The sequence below is a fragment of the Ovis canadensis genome, chromosome 12 (genome assembly GCF_042477335.2).
Source record: "Ovis canadensis isolate MfBH-ARS-UI-01 breed Bighorn chromosome 12, ARS-UI_OviCan_v2, whole genome shotgun sequence".
Classification (NCBI taxonomy): domain Eukaryota; kingdom Metazoa; phylum Chordata; class Mammalia; order Artiodactyla; family Bovidae; genus Ovis; species Ovis canadensis.
This window is the reverse complement of record NC_091256.1, coordinates 72,013,857-72,033,771: the sequence shown is the minus strand read 5'-3', so window position 1 is coordinate 72,033,771 and position 19,915 is coordinate 72,013,857. Positions and strand designations below refer to the sequence as shown.

Here is a 19,915-nt window from a genome sequence, read left to right as displayed (position 1 = left end):
TTTTTAGCATTCATTTAGACAAACAAAAACAGATTTGCTTCCATATTAGAAATGTTACTACAGTTGCCCCTCTCAATTCTTGACCATTATATTCCCAAAGATCTGTTTGTTATGAGTCACACACAAATCACCGTTTTAAGAAATACACATATTTTCTATCTAAATATATAACTCTGGCCACAGTAATATGAATATACACTTGATATGTAACAATCTTGAACATCACCTAAGAATTTCTCTAAATCAGACCAAAATTTTCATAACCATCAATCCACTACTGTTTTAATCAAAACAGCTAAAAAATAAATTTTTAAAGATTAAATTGCAATACTCTAGTTGAAGCTTGCAGATAATTGAGATTAATTTAGATAATAATATATTTCTACTATCCTTATAATGAATGATGAAAATCTGTAGTTAAGTATTACCTTGTACAAGATTACAAAATAATTTATCCTAAGATAACATACTGGAGAAGGAAATGGCAACCCACTCTAGTACTCTTGCCTGGAAAATCCCATGGACAGAGGAGCCTGGTAGGCTGCAGTCCATGGGGTTGTTAACAGTTGGACACGACTGAGAGACTTCACTTCCACTTTTCACTTTCATGCACTAGAGAAGGAAATGGCAACCCACTCCAGTGTTCTTGCCTGGAGAATCCCAGGGGCAGGGGAGCCTGGTGGGCTGCCGTTTATCAGGTCACACAGAGTCGGACACGACTGAAGTGACTTAGCAGCAGTAGCAGCAACAAGATAACATACAAATATTACAAGGGTTACTCTTTTTCTCACCTTTTCCATATAACTTATATGATTTTGTAAAAATATTAATGACACTATGTGGACTTCCCTTTGCCAGTTCTTCCCATGGTCCTTTGCTTTGTGTACCACCTATAGGCCTAAAGAGTGGTAAGAATTTTTCAGCTTCCTTCTGAAACTCTTTGATAGGTTCATAAGCATTTCTTTCTCCAGCACAAAATTCCTTTTCTTTCAAGATCTCTGTTAACTTCAAAGGGGACTGTTCATCTCGACATCCTTCTTCTTCAGAGAGACTGCCCTCACTAAGAAGAGGCCCTTCACTGACGGAATCTATGCTGGAACCAAGAGACACTTTGGCTTTGTCTTGAGAACAAACTTGCATATCAGAGCCAGAAGAGTCGGTCTGCCTCTTACACAACTGTGCCAGCAGCCCTTCTGGTTTGGGTCCAGGAGATCTCATTCTGAGGTTTGATATGGCACTATGAGGTCTTATCATCTCAGGAAGCTTTTTAAATTCACTGAGGTTGCCTACACCAGGAAGATCATCATCAAAAGTTGCATGAGATACACAGGTTCCCAGCATCTTTTGAATTCGAGCAGAGAAAACATCTTCTGCATCCTCTTTCACAGGCGGACTTATAGCCTTGGTCCAATGTCCATCTTCCTGTGGTGGTCGCTGCACATCATACTCAGTGTTCCATACTGACCCATAGTTAATGTTAGCCCCAGCTAATTTTCTGGCTTCACTTTCAATTCTGCTGGATAAAGAAGCAGCTGTTGCTTTCAAGGCTTCAATACGATCCAGTTTACTTTTATATTGGCTAGCACTAGATTTTAACAAGGCATCTGGATGAGCAGTTGGCGAGGTCAGACATGGTTGAGGTGTAAAAGTTAACGTCCCCGAAGCCATATTATGATTCTTCCTCGTTGGTAAAATGGATTCTAAATCCTTATGCAAAATTCCTACATGCTCTAGATTCAAGAGATGGGAAAGTAAATTTCCAGCTGTCCCAACAAGAGGCTGTGGTTGAGGATGGTGGAGTCGTGGGCTCAGTCTGTCAGGCTGCATCCATGAAGGATCCATCAAGTCCTTTCTGGAAATGAAAGTTACAATATGTTAGTTAACACAGGACCTCATAACTAAGCCATCCTTTTCTTTTTTAAAGTTTTGTGTTTGCGGATTATAAGAATAATGCATAGCCATTGCAAAAAAAAAAAAAAATAAGGACAACAACAACAAAGGAGGAAAAGGATAAAGATCACTCACAGCTAACCAATGAGAGAAAGGCTATCACTAGCTCATTTAGAATTATATCTTTCCAAACCTTTTTCTAGATGTATGTTGTGTTTGATGGTGTTACTTTCACAAAAATGAGATTTTATCATACATTGTTTTGTAAACAGCTTTCTTCACTATGACTTTTTTTTTAACTAAGTCATATTTTAAAAACTATTAATTAAAGAGAGGCCTTATAACCCTTAAAACTCTATGGACAAAATTTTTTACAACATTGGCTCTACCCTTCCCTTTAAAAATAATGTTTCATAAAAGAGAAATGCTTAAGATTATAGGCATAATATTACTCTAATCAACATATATTTAGTAAGCATCAAACAGTTAGGTTTTAACATTGTGCATTCTAAAGAAATGAGATGAATACAAACTAGTTCTCAGAAATAACTGACAGTCCATCAACAGAGGCTAGAAACAGAACAAAGATGTCCTAGATGACATTATATAGTTCACTTATGTTTCCAGACTATGGACACCTCCCTGTATATTAAGGAATACCATATACAAAGGTTAAAGGCTCGTGTTAACTATTAAGAAGATCTTTAGGGGAGAAAAAAAAAATGAGGTTTTGTCCTTGGCCTTGTCCGTTATTTTTGGTTGATGACATGAAGGTGTGCTTATCAAATTTGTAGATGACAGAAAGCTAGGAGGCATGGTTAACCCAACAAATAATCAAATTATGGTTCAAAGGCATTTAGACAGGCTGCAACCTCAGACCAATCAAATATGAATAAATATGAAGTCCTACCAATTCAGTTAAAACAAAAAAACCATCTGGAAGAGAGTAACCAGGGAAAGGAAATGAAAAGCATGTCATGCACAGTTTGGTTGAAGGTTATGATGCACCAGTCTTTCATATTAAAGGACTGCTATGAAAGTGGAATAAAGTAAGACTAGTGAATGGATTCTATGCCACAGAATATAGTCTATTACAAATGCAAGGTGTGAAGTTATTAGTGCCCAAACTAAACTAGTAATGGTAGTAATGGAAATACAAAGCAAGTTATAAATAAAAAGGTAGTGCCGAGAATAAACTCGAGATCTTTATATTCAAGTGTTCAGAATGCTAATTTTAACAGTAGAAAAACAGCTGTACACAAAAATGGAAATAAACTTGATCCAATTAAGGCCTAATCCTTCAGTTTCAGAAGATCTAACAGGGATGACAGACTAATAAACAGCTAAACACGATGCCATTAAGTACTAATACGAAGATATATAAACTTCAGTGAAATTCCCTGGTGGCTCAGACGGTAGAGTCTGCCTGCAATGCGGAGACCTGGGTTCAATTCCTGGGTCAGGAAGATCCTCTGGAGAAGGACATGGTAATCCACTCCAGTATTCTTGCCTAGAAAATCCCATGGATGGAGAAGCCTGGCAGGCTACAGTCCACAGGGTCGCAAAGAGTTGGACATGACTGAGCGACTTCACTTACAGTAAAAGTTCAATAGGGTATACTTTCCTGGTGGCTCAGCTGGTAAAGAATCTGCTTGCCATGTTGGAGATCTGGGTTCAATCGCTGGGTTGGGAAGATCCCCTGGAGAAGGGAACAGCTACCCACTCCAGTATTCTGGCCTGGAGAATTCCATGGACTGCATAGTCCATGAGGTCACAAGAGTCAGATACAACTGAGCAACTTTCACTTTCAATGCAGAATGATGGAACAAGAAGGGCAAGGAAAAGAAATGCTGTGCTTTTAAGCAAAAAGAAACCAAGAGACTCAATGCACATGAGTCTGAGCAAACTCCAGGGGACAGTGAAAGACAGGGAAGCCTGGCATGCTATAGTCCACAGGGTTACAAAGAGTTGGACACAACGTAGCAACTGAACAACAACAACTGAGAGAACTCAAAGAATTTATAAGGATTAAATGCAAAGTACTTAGATCAGTGTCCAAAATGAAACAATAAATGTTATCTATTTTTATCAAAATTATTACTCTCTTGGTGGGGGGGGGGGGCGGTCATGGGAATCAGCAAGGGGTGAGAGGGTCATATGTACATTAACCCCAAACTGGTGACTTGATTTTTATTTGTGCACTCCCGAAGAAGAATTTCAAAATCTTTCTCTTCCAAAAACGATTATTTCAAAGCATAATTTATAACCATGTAGTCTGAAAATCACCTTAACTTTCATGGACAAATAGATTTGTTTGTTTACTTTACTGCAAACAATACAGCCCAAGGGGGGGGGGGAACCTTTTTCTTAATTTAAGGTAAAATAGCCCTCAGTCACCAATCTGAATTCAAATCAAATCCCCTCTTAGTCCTTGTTCAGTTATTCATATGCATATCCAAATACAGCTTTTGAGAGGTAAGATATGTTGATGCAGGAGTTATACGAAGAAATTCTGAATAACAATAAATACAGAAATACCTTTTCAAAAATATTTAACACAAACACTTAAAGATATTAATTTCACTGTGATTCACTTATCCAACAAACTTTTATCATGTGTTGAGGTCAGAGAAAGCAAGAGTACTTCCACCTGAAGGTGATCCCCAAGAGGAACTGATATTCACACCCAATATTAAAGAACAGGGAGAAACTGAACAGCAAAATAGGGCACGCAGCAAGTACAGATGTACAGCCATGCTTGCGTGTCCATCAGAAGATACTGATCAATTTCCAGATAAGCCTCTTGTTCTCAGAGACGGTCAATGAACAACATTCACTGGGCATAGACCACTATAGTATGTATCATGGAAAGAAAGAACCTTAAGTATCTGTCATTCTCCCCTTTATACCTGGCAAGAGGCTGTGGAGGTTCTGACAGAGACATGTCACTACTGGAAGATGCGCTTGGGGGACGTTCTTGCACTTTGTTCTCTTTGTCAGATTCTCCAGATGGCTGATACCCTGGTCTGGTCTGTAAAAAAAGGATATTTTTATCTGACTCCGATAATAAAGACACATTCAAGGAGCACATAATATAAATATTAAGTCACTTCAACTTTACAAAGATCATGAAATGCAGGAGCTATTTTCCTCTCAAATAAAACCAATTTAAATTAGTTTGTCTTAAAACCAACCATTATGGTTAACAGCAAAAATTACACCTGAAATCCAACAAAGGCACCTACAATTTACTGTGTACTTTGGAGGAAATAATACTCTTTCTGATTCTTTTTTTCACCTAATCAGTGGAAATGCTAGCAGTACCTCCCCTTCTCAGAACTGTGAGTATTTACTGAAACTTAAGCCTGTAAAGCTTTTAAAATGGTAAGTGGCACACGGCATACACTCAAATGTTGTTATCCTTAAAAACAAAATCAATACTCATAAAATTAGCATACTACAATAGAATATTCTCTAATTTCAGCACAGATAACAAAACTAGGTTTTTCATTATTAACACAGTCTAACTTTGCTCAGTAATACAACAAAAACTAGGCAAGAATATAACTAATAAGAAATGAGACAGATCAACAATCACTCTAGGAAACTAACTGAGCATTTATTTTCAATTGTATTTATCAAATTACTCTACATATAGAATAAACTTCATGAAAGGCCATCATTATTATAAATACTGTCTGAACATATGTCTGAATATTAGCAATGGTGAGTAATTTTTAAATATTACAGCAAGCAAGTTTTTCCTAACCATGAATTACCCCCCTTTCTAATTTTGTCAGTACCATTACCTGTGTTTCCTGCATAATATGTTGATGAGTTGGCTCTTCAAGCAATGACTTTTCTAGAAGCAACTTGGAGTAAGTTTCTTGCAGTCGCCTAGTTGCTGATGGCTCAGGAGGAGGCACATTTTTCACTTTAGTGAAGGCTTCTTTCTGTTTCCGGTAGAGCTCCTGTAATCGTTTGTTCTTCTGCTCAGTGGCCTCCTTTTGGGCCTTCTTCTCCTCATTCTGTTTCCTCTTCCTTTCTTCCTGCTGTCTAACAATGTACTGTCGCACCTCATCTGTATCATAGTGACGCTTTTTAGAAATAACAGGGGGGTCTTCATTAGCTGTTATTTTGTCAGGTTTTCTTTTTATTGGGCTATGACTTCTAGGAGCTTGTATGGATGCTGATGACTTCTGATTCTGTAACTCTCCTGTCTCTTGCCTTGCAGTCTGAGCTGCTGAATCCAACTGGAGGTCATCAAGAATTCCACGAATTTCAACAGGTAAAAAGTCCTTATTTAAGGCAGCATTTTCCTCTTGTTTATTATCTAGAAGAGATGGAACTAATTTCTTTACATTATTTTCTGACCGAGCTCTACTTCTTGAACGTTCTGAGTTTCGTGGACGATGTCTATGTGAAACATCCAATCTAGGATCCGACTCTGCTCGTCCAATATGACCACCTGCAAAGTATGAAAATTCTATATTCATTTCTAAGATTTACTGCATTAAGGAGAAAATTAGGAAATTTCACTTTAACTCAAATATCTTAAAAAGTCTTCTAAAGAACATAAGAAAAGTAAAACAGAGAACAATTCTGATACTCCATAGAAACTGTACTTCCTCAGCATTTTTTTAAAGTGCATCTTTTAATATTTCTGAAATAAGGACAATCTTCTTATTGATGTGAATATTTAACTATTAATAGAGAATTATCAATATCAACTATTAATAGAGAGATACTAGTTCTCTCCCACATGCATATTTAATGTTACTATTTATCTCTCTCTCCAAACCCTCAATCAGCTGTTAAAAAAACTGATGTTAGGCTGCCACAACTCTCCAATGAATAACAGGAAAAAATTCAGTATATAGGAAAACAATCATTTTATCAACTAAATGTTTGCTGATGCGGCTTAGTCTTAAACTGACAATGGTATGAGTTTATTTATAAGTCAGATAAAAAGAGCAAATACAAAATATGTATTAATTTCTCTATATCAAATAGCATTTCTTACTGAATCCATTTCAGAAGCTCAAATTGAGGCAATTTTTTTCAACTGAAAAGGAAAACTGGCTTGTAGGTAACTATATTTCATTTTCTAAAATTAGTGTTCATGAAAAAGTAACTAGTTATTTCAGATGGCACTCGTGACATTTTAAAAGGAGAATGGACTTGAGAGTCAAACTAAAGAGCTCTGAATCTAGATCAAATTTTGTCACCCACTGACTGTATATCCTTGAGAAAACTCACTTCTCTCTTAGGGCCTGTTTCCTAATCTGTCAAACAAACAAAAATTACAACCTTGTGAATGTCTACTTCTGCTTGTATCTATGGAGATAAGACAGATTGGACTTAACCCTCTAAAGGTCCCTAATAGTCTAATAGGATTTGATTATATGATGCCTTGCTATTTATTCATAGTGACAGATAAATATAATTACTATAACACAAACAATTCTTAATAAGGATCAACATAACATCTATATATGGAAATTATCCATAGCCAAGCCCAACAGAACATTTCTTCTTTTTTAAGCTACATTCACAATTAAAAAGCAAAATTTTAAAGAGTATTCTTAAATATTTTTCATCTCTGAAAGTACTTACACAAGCAACTTTTAATCGCTGCGCTCAACAATTTAAATGATTAAGTAGTTTAATCTAACTGCTCACCAGATTTAGTAGCTCTCTCTCTCCCACTTCTGTCACTTGATGCTGCTCTTCGCTCTTTTTGCTCTATTCTAGGTGCAGGACCAAGAATTTTCTTTACTAATTTTTGTCCATCCCGCCAAGAAGATGTGCTAATCAGATGACTGCTACCTAAAAAAGAAAAGATATACACATATATATAAAACTTAAATTTTAGCTGTAAGAAGTACCTCTTACTTAACCATACCAGTATTTGTAATTAATCTTTTGCTTATCTTATGCCAAAGTCACCCAAATATTTACAATCTAATTTTATTTTTAAACTCAAGTCCCCCCAAATCAATTAATGGAGTTTGTTTAAATTTTTATTTACCCACACACCTCAAATACTAAGTGTAAAATGCTTTGAAAGTTAAGTACCAAATATTAATGAATTATGAAACTTTAAGAACCAGGGCATCGAATTCAACAATTTTGACACAGTATACAAATATGTCTTAACTATAAGTGTTTGGTTTCTCAAAATCAGCACAGTACCTGACACAGTGAAATGTATGTCTGCTGAATGAGCAAATGACTTAAGCAAAGCATAGAAAAAAACCTTAAGGAAACATGTAACAAAGAGTTAACAGTGACTACCTTTGAAGGGGATGGTTATTACAGAGAATTTAACATTATATTTTACAGACATATAACACATTACTACACATTACTTTTTTTTTTTTTTTAAATTTTAAAATCTTTAATTCTTACATGCATTCCCAAACATGAACCCCCCTCCCACCTCCCTCCCCATAACATCTTTCTGGGTCATCCCCATGCACCAGCCCCAAGCATGCTGCATCCTGCGTCAGACATAGACTGGCGATTCAATTCACATGATAGTATACATGTTAGAATGGCATTCTCCCAAATCATCCCACCCTCTCCCTCTCCCTCTGAGTCCAAAAGTCCGTTATACACATCTGTGTCTCTTTCCCTGTCTTGCATACAGGGTCGTCATTGCCATCTTCCTAAATTCCATATATATGTGTTAGTATACTGTATTGGTGTTTTTCTTTCTGGCTTACTTCACTCTGTATAATCGGCTCCAGTTTCATCCATCTCAACAGAACTGATTCAAATGAATTCTTTTTAACGGCTGAGTAATACTCCATTGTTACACATTACTTTTTAATGCATAAAACAATGACACTCAGAAAGCAAACATCATCAATGCTTTAAATTGCCATTAAAGAAGTTCATAAAAATAAAAAAATTAAAATTAGACCATTATTTCAAAACAGACAGTGACTTAAAAAACAAAAAATACCATGAAAGACCACTTATAAAATAGAAACCATTTTTAAAAATCTGAAATAAATATGCAAAAGTGTTTAAATTCAAAGCAATATAAAAATGTAATGGAAATGAAAATAATGAAGTAATACTTTAATTACTTTAATTACTTTAAATACTTTAATTAAATTAGAAAAAATACTTTTACATTCATAGCCAAAGCTGGTAAAATTATAGTAAAAATCACTTTTACTATGCTTGTTGAAATATCAATGGATATAGTTTCCTTTTAAAAAATAGTATTACATGTCAAAGGGGCCATTTCCCTTGATCAAATAATCGAAGTAATAGAAATGTATCCAAAAGAAAGAAAAAAAATAAATGACAATGTTCACTGTATTATTTTTATAGTATCAGAAGTAACCTAAATATTGAATAGTAGATAAACTATGTTTCTATTAGGAGTACTGTGTGGCCATTTCCAATTACAATTTCTATAAGAAACAGCAGAAATGTTCTTGTCCTAAGATGCTAAGAGAAAAAGATAAAATCTTATAATACAATGACTACAGTAATCTACTACTGATTTTAAAATTAAGGAAATACACAAAACTACTAGTCCTTTGTTTAAGAGCAGTGGTTTTTATCTGTTTTTTCTATTTTCCAAGCTTTCTGTGATACTACTTAATTACATCTGTAATTTTAAAAAATATTTAGAGTACCATTTAAAAGTTTAAATGAAAGTAGCTTTAATGAAAACATCTATCATTAAAAAACATGAATTATAAATGTGTACTATTTACTTTAGAAATGCTTTTGCACCTTGCTATTAACCTTAAAAAGTTTATCTAAAATATTTAAATGGTTTTAAGTCTATTGTTTATTCTATTTATAAGATACTTCATGTGATTAGCAAAATGGGAGAACAGGTTTCTCTTCAATTTCAGCTTAATTTTCTTAATCAAGAGCAAGCAATCATGAATATGCTGGGTAGTTATTTATAAATGTTGGCTTCCAAATATTCTGGGTGGTTATTTCTAAATTCTGGCTTTCTGGAATAGTCTCATGCAGTCATTGGTAGAAAAAGAGAACTTTTACTATAAACACTTAAAACAGCTTTAACTCAATTAAATGACTCTCTGTAGCAGTCACTGCCACAGTATACACATGGCAGAATTAGCCCACCACAAAACTGGATAAATACAATCCAAGATCAGTATTTACAAGTTATAGTGGTCCCAGTGCTTCCTTTCAAACTATGTCCTTCACAACAATATCACATGAAAAACTCACTTCAGTTCAGTTCAGTCACTCAGTCGTGTCCGACTCTTTGCGACCGCATGAATCGCAGCCCGCCAGACCTCCCTGTTCATCACCATCTCCCGGAGTTCACTCAGACTCACGTCCATCGAGTCTGTGATGCCATTCAGCCATCTCATCCTCTGTTATCCCCTTTTCCTCCTGCCCCCAATCCCTCCCAGCATCAGAGTCTTTTCCAATGAGTCAACTCTTCACATGAGGTGGCCAAAGTACTGGAGCTTCAGCTTTAGCATCATTCCTCCCAAAGAAATCCCAGGGTTGATCTCCTTCAGAATGGACTGATTGGATCTCCTTGCAGTCCAAGGGACTTTCGAAGAGTCTTCTCCAACACCACAGTTCAAAAGCATCAATTCTTCGGCGCTCAGCCTTCTTCACAGTCCAACTCTCACATCCATACATGACCACTGGAAAAACCATAGCCTTGACTAGACGGACCTTAGTCGGCAAAGTAATGTCTCTGCTTTTGAATATACTATGTAGGTTGGTCATAACTTTTCTTCCAAGGAGTAAGCGTCTTTTAATTTCATGGCTGCAGTCACCATCCACAGTGATTTTGGAGCCCAAAAATATAAAGTCTGACACTGTTTCCCCATCTATTTGCCATGAAGTGATGGGACCGGATGCCATGATCTTCGTTTTCTGAATGTTGAGCTTTAAGCCAACTTTTTCACTCTCCTCTTTCACTTTCATCAAGAGGCTTTTTAGCTCCTCTTCACTTTCTGCCATAATGGTAGTGTCATCTGCATATCTGAGGTTACTGATATTTCTCCCGGCAATCTTGATTCCAGCTTGTGTTTCTTCCAGTCCAGCGTTTCTCATGATGTACTCTGCATAGAAGTTAAATAAGCAGGGTGACAATATACAGCCTTGACGTACTCCTTTTCCTATTTGGAACCAGTCTGTTGTTCCATGTCCAGGTCTAACTGTTGCTTCCTGACCTGCATACAGATTTCTCAAGAGGCAGGTCAGGTGGTCTGGGATTCCCACCTCTTTCAGAATTTTCCACAGTTTATTGTGATCCACACAGTCAAAGGCTTTGGCATAGTCAATAAAGCAAAAATAGATGTTTTTCTGGAACCCTCTTGCTTTTTCCATGATCCAGCAGATGTTGGCAATTTGATCTCTGGTTCCTCTGCCTTTTCTAAAACCAGCTTGAACATCAGGAAGTTCACGGTTCACATATTGCTGAAGCCTGGCTTGGAGAATTTTGAGCATTACTTTACTAGCATGTGAGATGAGTGCAATTGTGCGGTAGTTTGAGCATTCTTTGGCATTGCCTTTCTTTGGGATTGAAATGAAAACTGACTTTTTCCAGTTCTGTGGCCACTGGTGAGTCTTCCAAATTTGCTGGCATATTGAGTGCAGCACGTTCACAGCATCATCTTTCAGGATTTGAAAGAGCTCAACTGGAATTCCATCACCTCCACTAGCTTTGTTTGTAGTGATGCTTTCCAAGGCCTACTTGACTTCACATTCCAGGATGTCTGGCTCTATATTAGTGATCACATCATCATGATTGTCTGAGTCATGAAGATCTTCTTTGTACAGTTCTTCCATGTATTCTTGCCACCTCTTCTTAATATCTTCTGCTTCAGTAGGTCCATACCATTTCTGTCCTTTATCGAGCCCATCTTTGCATGAAATGTTCCCTTGGTATCTCTAATTTTCTTGAAGAGATCTCTAGTCTTTCCCATTCTGTTGTTTTCCTCTATTTCTTTGCACTGATCACTGAAGAAGGCTTTCTTATCTCTTCTTGCTATTCTCTGGAACTCTGCATTCAGATGCTTATATCTTTCCTTTTCTCCTTTGCTTTTTACCTCTCTTCTTTTCACAGCTATTTGTAAGGCCTTCCCAGACAGCCATTTTGCTTTTGTGCATTTCTTTTCCATGGGGACGGTCTTGATCCCTGTCTCCTGTACAATGTCACGAACCTCATTCCATAGTTCATTAGGCACTCTATCTATCAGATCTAGGCCCTTAAATCTATTTCTCACTTCCACTGTATAATCATAAGGGATTTGATTTAGGTCATACCTGAATGGTCTAGCGGTTTTCCCTATTTTCTTCAATTTGAGTCTGAATTTGGTAATAAGGAGTTCATGATCTGAGCCACAGTCAGCTCCTGGTCTTATTTTTGTTGACTATATAGAGCTTCTCTATCTTTGGCTGCATAGAATATAGTCAATCTGATTTCGGTATTGACCATCTGGTGATGTCCATTACATTTTTTTAATGTAAGAATTAGTTTAGTTTACACCCAGGTAATTCCTGTTCCTATGAAATTTTATTTTTTTATTGGTATATAGCCATCTTTCTTGTATGGCATCTACAATTAACAATGGATGTCACAACGTAAGTTATTTGGCACTCTCTTGATTAGTCTATTATCAAAAAAACAAGATCATGGCATCCAGTCCCCCGTTACTTCATGGCAAATAGATGGGGAAACAATGGAAACAGTGGCAGACTTTATTTTGGGGGCTCCAAAATCACTGCAGATGGTGACTGCAGCCATGAAATTAAACGACGCTTACTCCTTGGAAGGAAAGTTATGACCAACCTAGACAGCATATTAAAAAGCAGAGACATTACTTTGTAAAAAAATGTCCATCTAGTCAAGGCTATGGTTTTCCCAGTAGTCATGTATGGATGTGAGAGTTGGACCATAAAGAAAGCTAAGCGCCGAAGAATTGATGCTTCTGAACTGTGGTGTTGGAGAAGACTCTTTAGAGTCCCTTGGACTGCAAGGAGATCCAACCAGTCCATCCTAAAGGAAACCAGCCCTGAATATTCATTGGAAGGACTGATGTTCAAGCTGAAACTCCAATCCTTTGGCTACCTGATGTGAAGAGGTGACTTATTTGAAAAGACCCTGATGCTGGGAAAGATTGAGGGTGAGAGGAAAATGGGTCGACAGAGGATGAGATGGTTAGATGGCATCACCAACTCAATGGACACGAGTTTGAGTTAATTCCGGGAGTTGGTGATGGACAGAGAAGCCTGGCATGCTGCAATCCATGGGGTCACAAAGAGTCGTACGTGACTGAGCAACTGAACTGAACTCATTAGTCTATGATCAGAAAAACAAGCACTTGGTTAGAAACCAGTGTCCCATCACTCTATTTTCATGTTTTTATAGGACTTTTTATGTTCCCTATTCTATAATTTGGGGGCTTCCCTGTGGCCTCAGACAGTGAACAATCTGCCTTTAATGTGGGAGACTTGGGTTCAATCCCTGGGTCAGGAAGACCCCCCTGGAGAAGGGAATGGCAACCCACTCCAGTAATTCTTGCCTGAAGAATCCCATGGACAGAGGAGCCTGGTGGGCTAAAGGCCATGGGCTGGCAAAGAGTCAGACACGATGGATCGACTAACACTTTCACTTTCACTTGATTCAATATTCATTACACTTTATTGTAACTACATATCTGCTTTTTTCTTGACAAGATTCTAAGTTCCAGGAGGGAAGGAGCTTTGTGCATCTTGCTTACCACTATATTGCCTAAGCTTAGAATATCCCAGTGCCTTAAATAAAGCAAATATATTTGCATAATGAATGTTTGTCTCCAAACTGAAAGTGACAAGTTTCCAACTTTCTCCACTCCCTTTACCCAAATTACTCAATGACTTAAATATGACACACTAAACAGCCATTTTCAATATAGCTAGAAATAATAATTAGTAGTAGAGAAATTATACCTAACAAGTGTTTACAATGTGTCAGGTACTATATTGAATACTTTTGGTATTAACTATTTTAGTTCTCACAACAACCTATGAGAAAAGTAACTAGTGGTTTCCCATTTACAAACAGGGAAACCAAAGGACACCAAAATTAACTCAATTACCAAAGGAACAAAGTTAGACATGACAGAACCAGTGTATAAATTCAAGCAATCTAGATCAAGCCTAAAATGTTAATCACTGTAAAGCTAGGGAATTCTCTTTTCTCTCATCTTGATTTATTCAGAGTCCAGTCCATTACTAGCACAGACCGCCAGATTTTTCTTGTGCAATATTTATTCACTCATGAGAATAAGTGAAGAAACTTAGCTACAAGCATAAGCCATCCCTCTGTATATAAAAGTTCACTATACAAAAATCATTACCTTTAATCTGGTTAATTTCTATTAAAAAATAATGACAGAAAAAACTGGGGGGGGGGTACTGTTCAGTATCATGGTGAACACATTTCATGAGTATATACATATATGAAGATTTATCAGATGACATATTCTAAATATGTGAATTAACCTCAAGAAAGCACACATAAAATGATATATAAAATATACTGAATTTTTCTGTGTGTCAAATAATAAGAACATTTATTTCTGAATAGATGGCATTTCACTAATATGTATTTTAAGATGGGCCTAATACTGAGAAAACCAACCTGTTTTGCATTCTGAACTTGATAACTGTGCTACCTTTTGGACTTTTCGTACTGGCTTGACCACTTTCTTCTCTTTACTTTTTTCAGCTGGTTTTTCTTTCATAGAGCTATCATCTGAAACACAGAAACATTTATTGCAAATATTACAATGAGTGGTACTGATCCACTCATCCTGCCCCCAGTATGAGAAATCTATATAGAATACATGGCTCAGGAAGGGAGAGAGAACCTTCGCTATTTCTTCGATTCAAAAGCTGCAATGTCAAGTCCTCTTACAGAAAGGTCTAGAGATCACAATTACTCTACTGTTAGGGCTCAATTCTTTTTTTTTTTTTTATTTTTCAGGAAACCCTTGAGACACTCACCTGGTTTTCACAAACTGAAACAAGCTACAATAATGCTTTCCAAGCTAGATCACAGCATTTACAGAATCTCAGAAGTAAGCACTTTCACAGATTCCTATTTCATTTAAAAATTTCCACTTAACTGAAATATCATAAACTTCTAGAATAAAACTGTATAAAATACTCAATTTTCCTAAATTAGGCCCTTTTATGATTAGGCTAACGAAATATGTCAAAGTATTTCACATATAAACTACTACTCACTAATTTTTAAATTCCAATCTGCAGAAATAAACTGACTATACACATAAATTTGAAAATTAATCTCAACTACAGATCTGGATAAATGTACTTTAAACATATATAGAGCTCTGCATTCTGAGCAAAGAAGTAAGTGTGATTCAAAGGCCCTGAAGCAGGAGCATACTTAGTGTCTAAGAAATAGCAAGGAAACCAATGTGAATGAAGTGAAGAAAGAGAAAAGTAGTAAGAGTTAGGGTCAACAGACATGACTGAGGGCCAGATTACATAGGGCTTTACAGGTCATTGTGAGAACCTCAGGTTTTACTCAAGAATAGGATGAGAAATTGAGCAAAGGAGTGACATGACCTAAATGTTATTTTAACAAGCTCACTCTGATAGCTATGATGAGAACAGATTCATTAGAAGAAGAGCAGAAGCAGGGTAACCAGTTAGAAAGCTACTGCAGTAATCCAGTCAGGAGACTGACAGTGGATGGCTTGAACCTAGGTGGTAGGTGAAGGTGATTATATTTTAGAGGTATTTCAGACAATTTAGATATAAAGTATAAGAGAAACAGAGGGATCAAAGATGACCAAGGATTTGGGACCTGAATAATCAGAAGGATAAGATTTACTCTCCAGTAAGATGGAGAGACTACCAGAGGAATAAGTTTAAGGGGTGTACCATGACCTCATTTAGTTAGCTAGCTCCATTTTTGGATATATTAAGCTTAAGAAATTTATTATACATCCAGGGGGAGGTGCAGAGTTAGCAGCTGGACATGAATCTGAATTCAGAGAAGTCTGGTCAGAGACATAAATCTGGGAATCATCAGCGGAGAATATTTAAAGTACTGAAACTCAATGAGCTTGCCTAGTTTGTATATGGATAAACAAAAAATTTAAAAAACAATAAAGGAAAAAGAAAGGGATGGAAGAGAAAAGAAAAACAATGAGAAACACAGATCCAAGCACAGGGACCAGGACATGCCAATGTTCAGAGATCAGATAGTTGATTAGGAAAAAAAAAGAACGAAAAAGAGCAGATAAACTTAGGAGGAAAACTAAACACTTATGGTATCATACATAAGATTTGAAGTGAAGAATTTCAAAGATGAAGTGATTAGTGATATCCAACGTTTCTGAAAGAGACTTTATTTTGGGGGCTCCAAGATCACTGCAGATGGTGACTGCAGCCATGAAATTAAAAGACACTGGCTCCTTGGAAGGAAAGCTATGACCAACCTAGACAGCATATTAAAAAGCAGAGACATTACTTTACCAATAAAGGTCCATCTAGTCAAAGCTATGGTTTTTCCAGTAGTCATCTATGGATATGAGAGCTGGACCATAAAGAAAGCTAAGCGCCGAAGAATTGGTGCTTCTAAACTGTGGTGTTGGAGAAGACTCTTGAGAGTCCCTTGGACTCCAAGGAGATCCAACCAGTCCATCCCAAAAGAAATCATCCCTGAATATTCATTGGAAGGACTAATGCTGAAGCTGAAACTCCAATACTTTGGCCACCTGATGCAAAGAACTGACTCCTTTGAAAAGACTCTGATGCTGGGAAAGATTGAAGGCAGGAGAAGGGGATGATGGAGGATTAGATGGTTGGATGGCATCACCGACTCGATGGACATGAGTTTGAGCAAGCTCTGGGAGTTGGTTATGGACAGGGAAGCCTGGCATGCTGCAGTGCATCGGGTCGCAAAGTTGGACACGACTGAGCGACTGAACTGAACTCAATGTTTCTGAGAGATCAAGCAGGATAACAAATGAGAATTACACACTGGATTTAGCAATGTGGAGGGGTCACTGATGACCTTGGTAACAGCAGTCCACAGAGAAGTAGGAGCAAAAACCTAACAGAAAGGATTCAAGAGTAAAACGGAGGAGAAAAATTGGAGACTATGAAGATAAAGCAACTTTCTGAAGCTTCACTGTAAATAAAAGGAGAGAAACAAAGCAAGAGGGGCTCTTTTATGATGGCCCAGGTAACAGCATCTTATCAAACACTATGTTGATGGGCAGGACCTCACAGAGAGGGAAAACTTGATAATGGGAAAGAGAAAACAGGGCTGTAGTAATGCCCTTAAATACACTAGAGCAAATGGAATTTAATACAGAAGTAGATGGGTTTTGTTTAAGATAGAAGCAGTGGGAGAGTTGACCCACCAAAACAAAAGAGAAGGCAGACTATAATAGGCAGACCTCTTCAAGAGTTCTTCGGCATACATCATCCCACTAGTCTATTGATACTGTTCTATGAAGCATATTATATTATCATTCCCATTTTACAAATAAGAAAACCAAGGAAGAGAGTTTATGTAACACAGATAGTATGAAAAACTAATTAAGTGGCAAAGCCAGAATTTGAATCCTTGTAAACTAATTCCAAAATCTCGCTCTTAACTATTGCATTATATTTCCTTTTCATATGAGAAAAAATTTCTGAAGATATTGTTCCAAAAATAATAGTAGGAAAATTGGACTGGACAGTTAATGCCATAATATTTATTAGCAGAGTCTCTAATAGGGCTTACCAGAAAATTTTCAGGCTTCAGAGTCAGACTGAGTTGGTTTTAAACCTTGGCTTCAATTCTTAACTGCTCTATGCAACCATGGGAAAATTACTCCTTGAGCTTACACTTCCTCAACTGTAAAACATTTAGGAGACTAAATGTTGGGCAGCATCTTGCCCCAAATCATATAAGGTTTCAATATAGTAATATTATATGTATGATCTTCCTATTTTCCTCTTCCAGTCTTCCATAAGTTCCTCCTATTTTCAATCCTCTAACACACATTATTCCCTTCTGATAATGTTCATTTTCCTTCCTGCTTTTTGCCCTCACAGTATCTTATCTGCTGCTCACCAAATTACTGACCATTTCAAAGATCTCAGAGGGCTAGTAAACTTCAACTAGACTCTTAGGTTTCCTTCAAATCAGACAAGCCCACTCAGAACGTCCCTTAGTTTTAAAATAGCCTAGTTTCTGTCTTTTCAGCTATATATGCTAATGTAACCCTGGAGCAAAGCCTAGAAGCTAAGAGTCTTGTGACTGACAATATCACTACTTAAGTATACCATGCATTTAAAATGGGAAATAACTTTAGTTTGGTGACAATTTTACGTTTCAGTATTGCAGCTTAGGTAGTATGCATGATAAAACACTCAAAATCTAGGAACACTCTACTCTCACCTGCAAAGTGAAGTGCTAAGTCACGATACAGTTCTCTACTCATGTTTTGAAACTCAGCCTCCTGCCACACTTTCCCATCAGGTGTTCGAATCTTGGTCTCTGAAGGATTGAAGCCTAATATATAACCAACAATACAAAACATCCTTATCAATACTGCATTCAAAGTTTTGTTATATTATTAATTTTAAGTGAAATAAATTAATACACTACAAAATTCACTCTTTTAAAGTGTACAACTCCCTGCTTTTTAGGATATTCAGATAGTTACACAACTATCACCACCATCTAATTCTAGAGCATTTCATCACCCTGAAAAGTAACCCTGTACCCATTAGCAGTTGCTCCCCACACCACTCCCTCTATTCCCTGCCAACTACTCAACTATTTTCTATCTTTATAGATTCGCCTATTCTGGACATTTCCATATAAATAGAATCCTACAATGTGTGGCCTTTTGTGTCTGGCTTCTTTCACTTAGCTTTTACTGTTGAATGATACTCCACTGTACAGATATATCAATGTTTGCTTATCCATTTACCAGTTGATAAACATCTGGGGTGTTTCTACTTTTTGGCTATTATGAATAATGTCATTATAAACATACATGTACAAGGATGTGTGTAAATATACCTTTTTCAATTCCCTTGGATAGTATATCTAGAAGTGGAATTGCTGGGTCATATGGTAACTCTTACGTTGAACTTGTTGAGGAACTGTCAAAATGTTTTCTAAAGAAGCTGCACCATTTTACATTTTTACCAGCAATTTCTCTATATCCTCACTTGTTATTGTCTTTTTTATTATAGTCACCCTCATAGGTATGAAATGGTATCTACTGTGGTTTTGATTTGTGCATCCCTAATAATTAAATGTTGAACAGCTTTATAAGCTTTTAAAAGAGGAATGCATCATTAGCTACCACATAATGTGTTAACAAGTGCTGTTTGGAAAAGTAAGCTTCAGTTAGACAAAGCAATATACATTTGTTCAAAAAGATTAGAAATGGAGAAGCACCAAATTAAATGATAAAAGAATGTCAATCATAAATTACGGATATCAGAGAAACAAACTACCTTTTCAAGTCTGAGGAGAAACAATAGTCACTCTTCTTTTCTTTGAAGACAGGCATTAATCACTATCATCTGTCTGATTTTGCCTATGGCTGAAGAAATGGACAAGCTTCTGTCTACACAGGCAAAATCAGACAACCAAAGTGTGGAAAACAGTTCCTTAAAACATACTTGTTCAATTTCTCAACAAACATTACACATGTGCTATTTCCTAGAAATTATCATTCTAATTTCCTACTTCAAATTCATCACTATTCCTTAAGAAACCTACTAAACTTAAAATGTTACTTTGTGAAAAAAAGATAAAGTAATGAATATGGATGATAACCAGAATAGTAAAAAGACCTGTATTTTCAAATGGGCTCAACTTACCAAAGAATTGCCATTAAATAGTTTATAAAAATTAAACAATTTAATAGAGTCAAAAATTGGTAAAAGCACTTTAAAAGTGCTAGATAAAATGTTACTGGTAAAATAATTACATGTCTAATAGAAAGTAATTTATTCAGCTCTTAAG

General features: G+C 36.6%; 1 protein-coding gene across 9 annotated transcripts in view; it reads right to left on the bottom strand.

Moving 5' to 3' along the window:
• CEP350 (centrosomal protein 350) overlaps window positions 1-19,915 on the bottom strand; it is a 156,372-nt gene that overhangs the window by 97,280 nt on the left and 39,177 nt on the right. For 6 of the 9 annotated variants that reach the window (XM_069546189.1, XM_069546196.1, XM_069546188.1 and 3 more), the window contains exons 7-12: window positions 18,329-18,442; window positions 14,540-14,653; window positions 7,573-7,719; window positions 5,700-6,358; window positions 4,800-4,921; window positions 792-1,852 (exon numbers count right to left, since the gene is read on the bottom strand). In XM_069546189.1, coding sequence (XP_069402290.1) covers window positions 792-1,852; window positions 4,800-4,921; window positions 5,700-6,358; window positions 7,573-7,719; window positions 14,540-14,653; window positions 18,329-18,442 — 2,217 coding nt within the window. The remainder of the gene's footprint in view (window positions 1-791; window positions 1,853-4,799; window positions 4,922-5,699; window positions 6,359-7,572; window positions 7,720-14,539; window positions 14,654-18,328; window positions 18,443-19,915) is intronic. The other 3 variants (XM_069546193.1, XM_069546191.1, XM_069546197.1) reach the window with 1 other exon arrangement.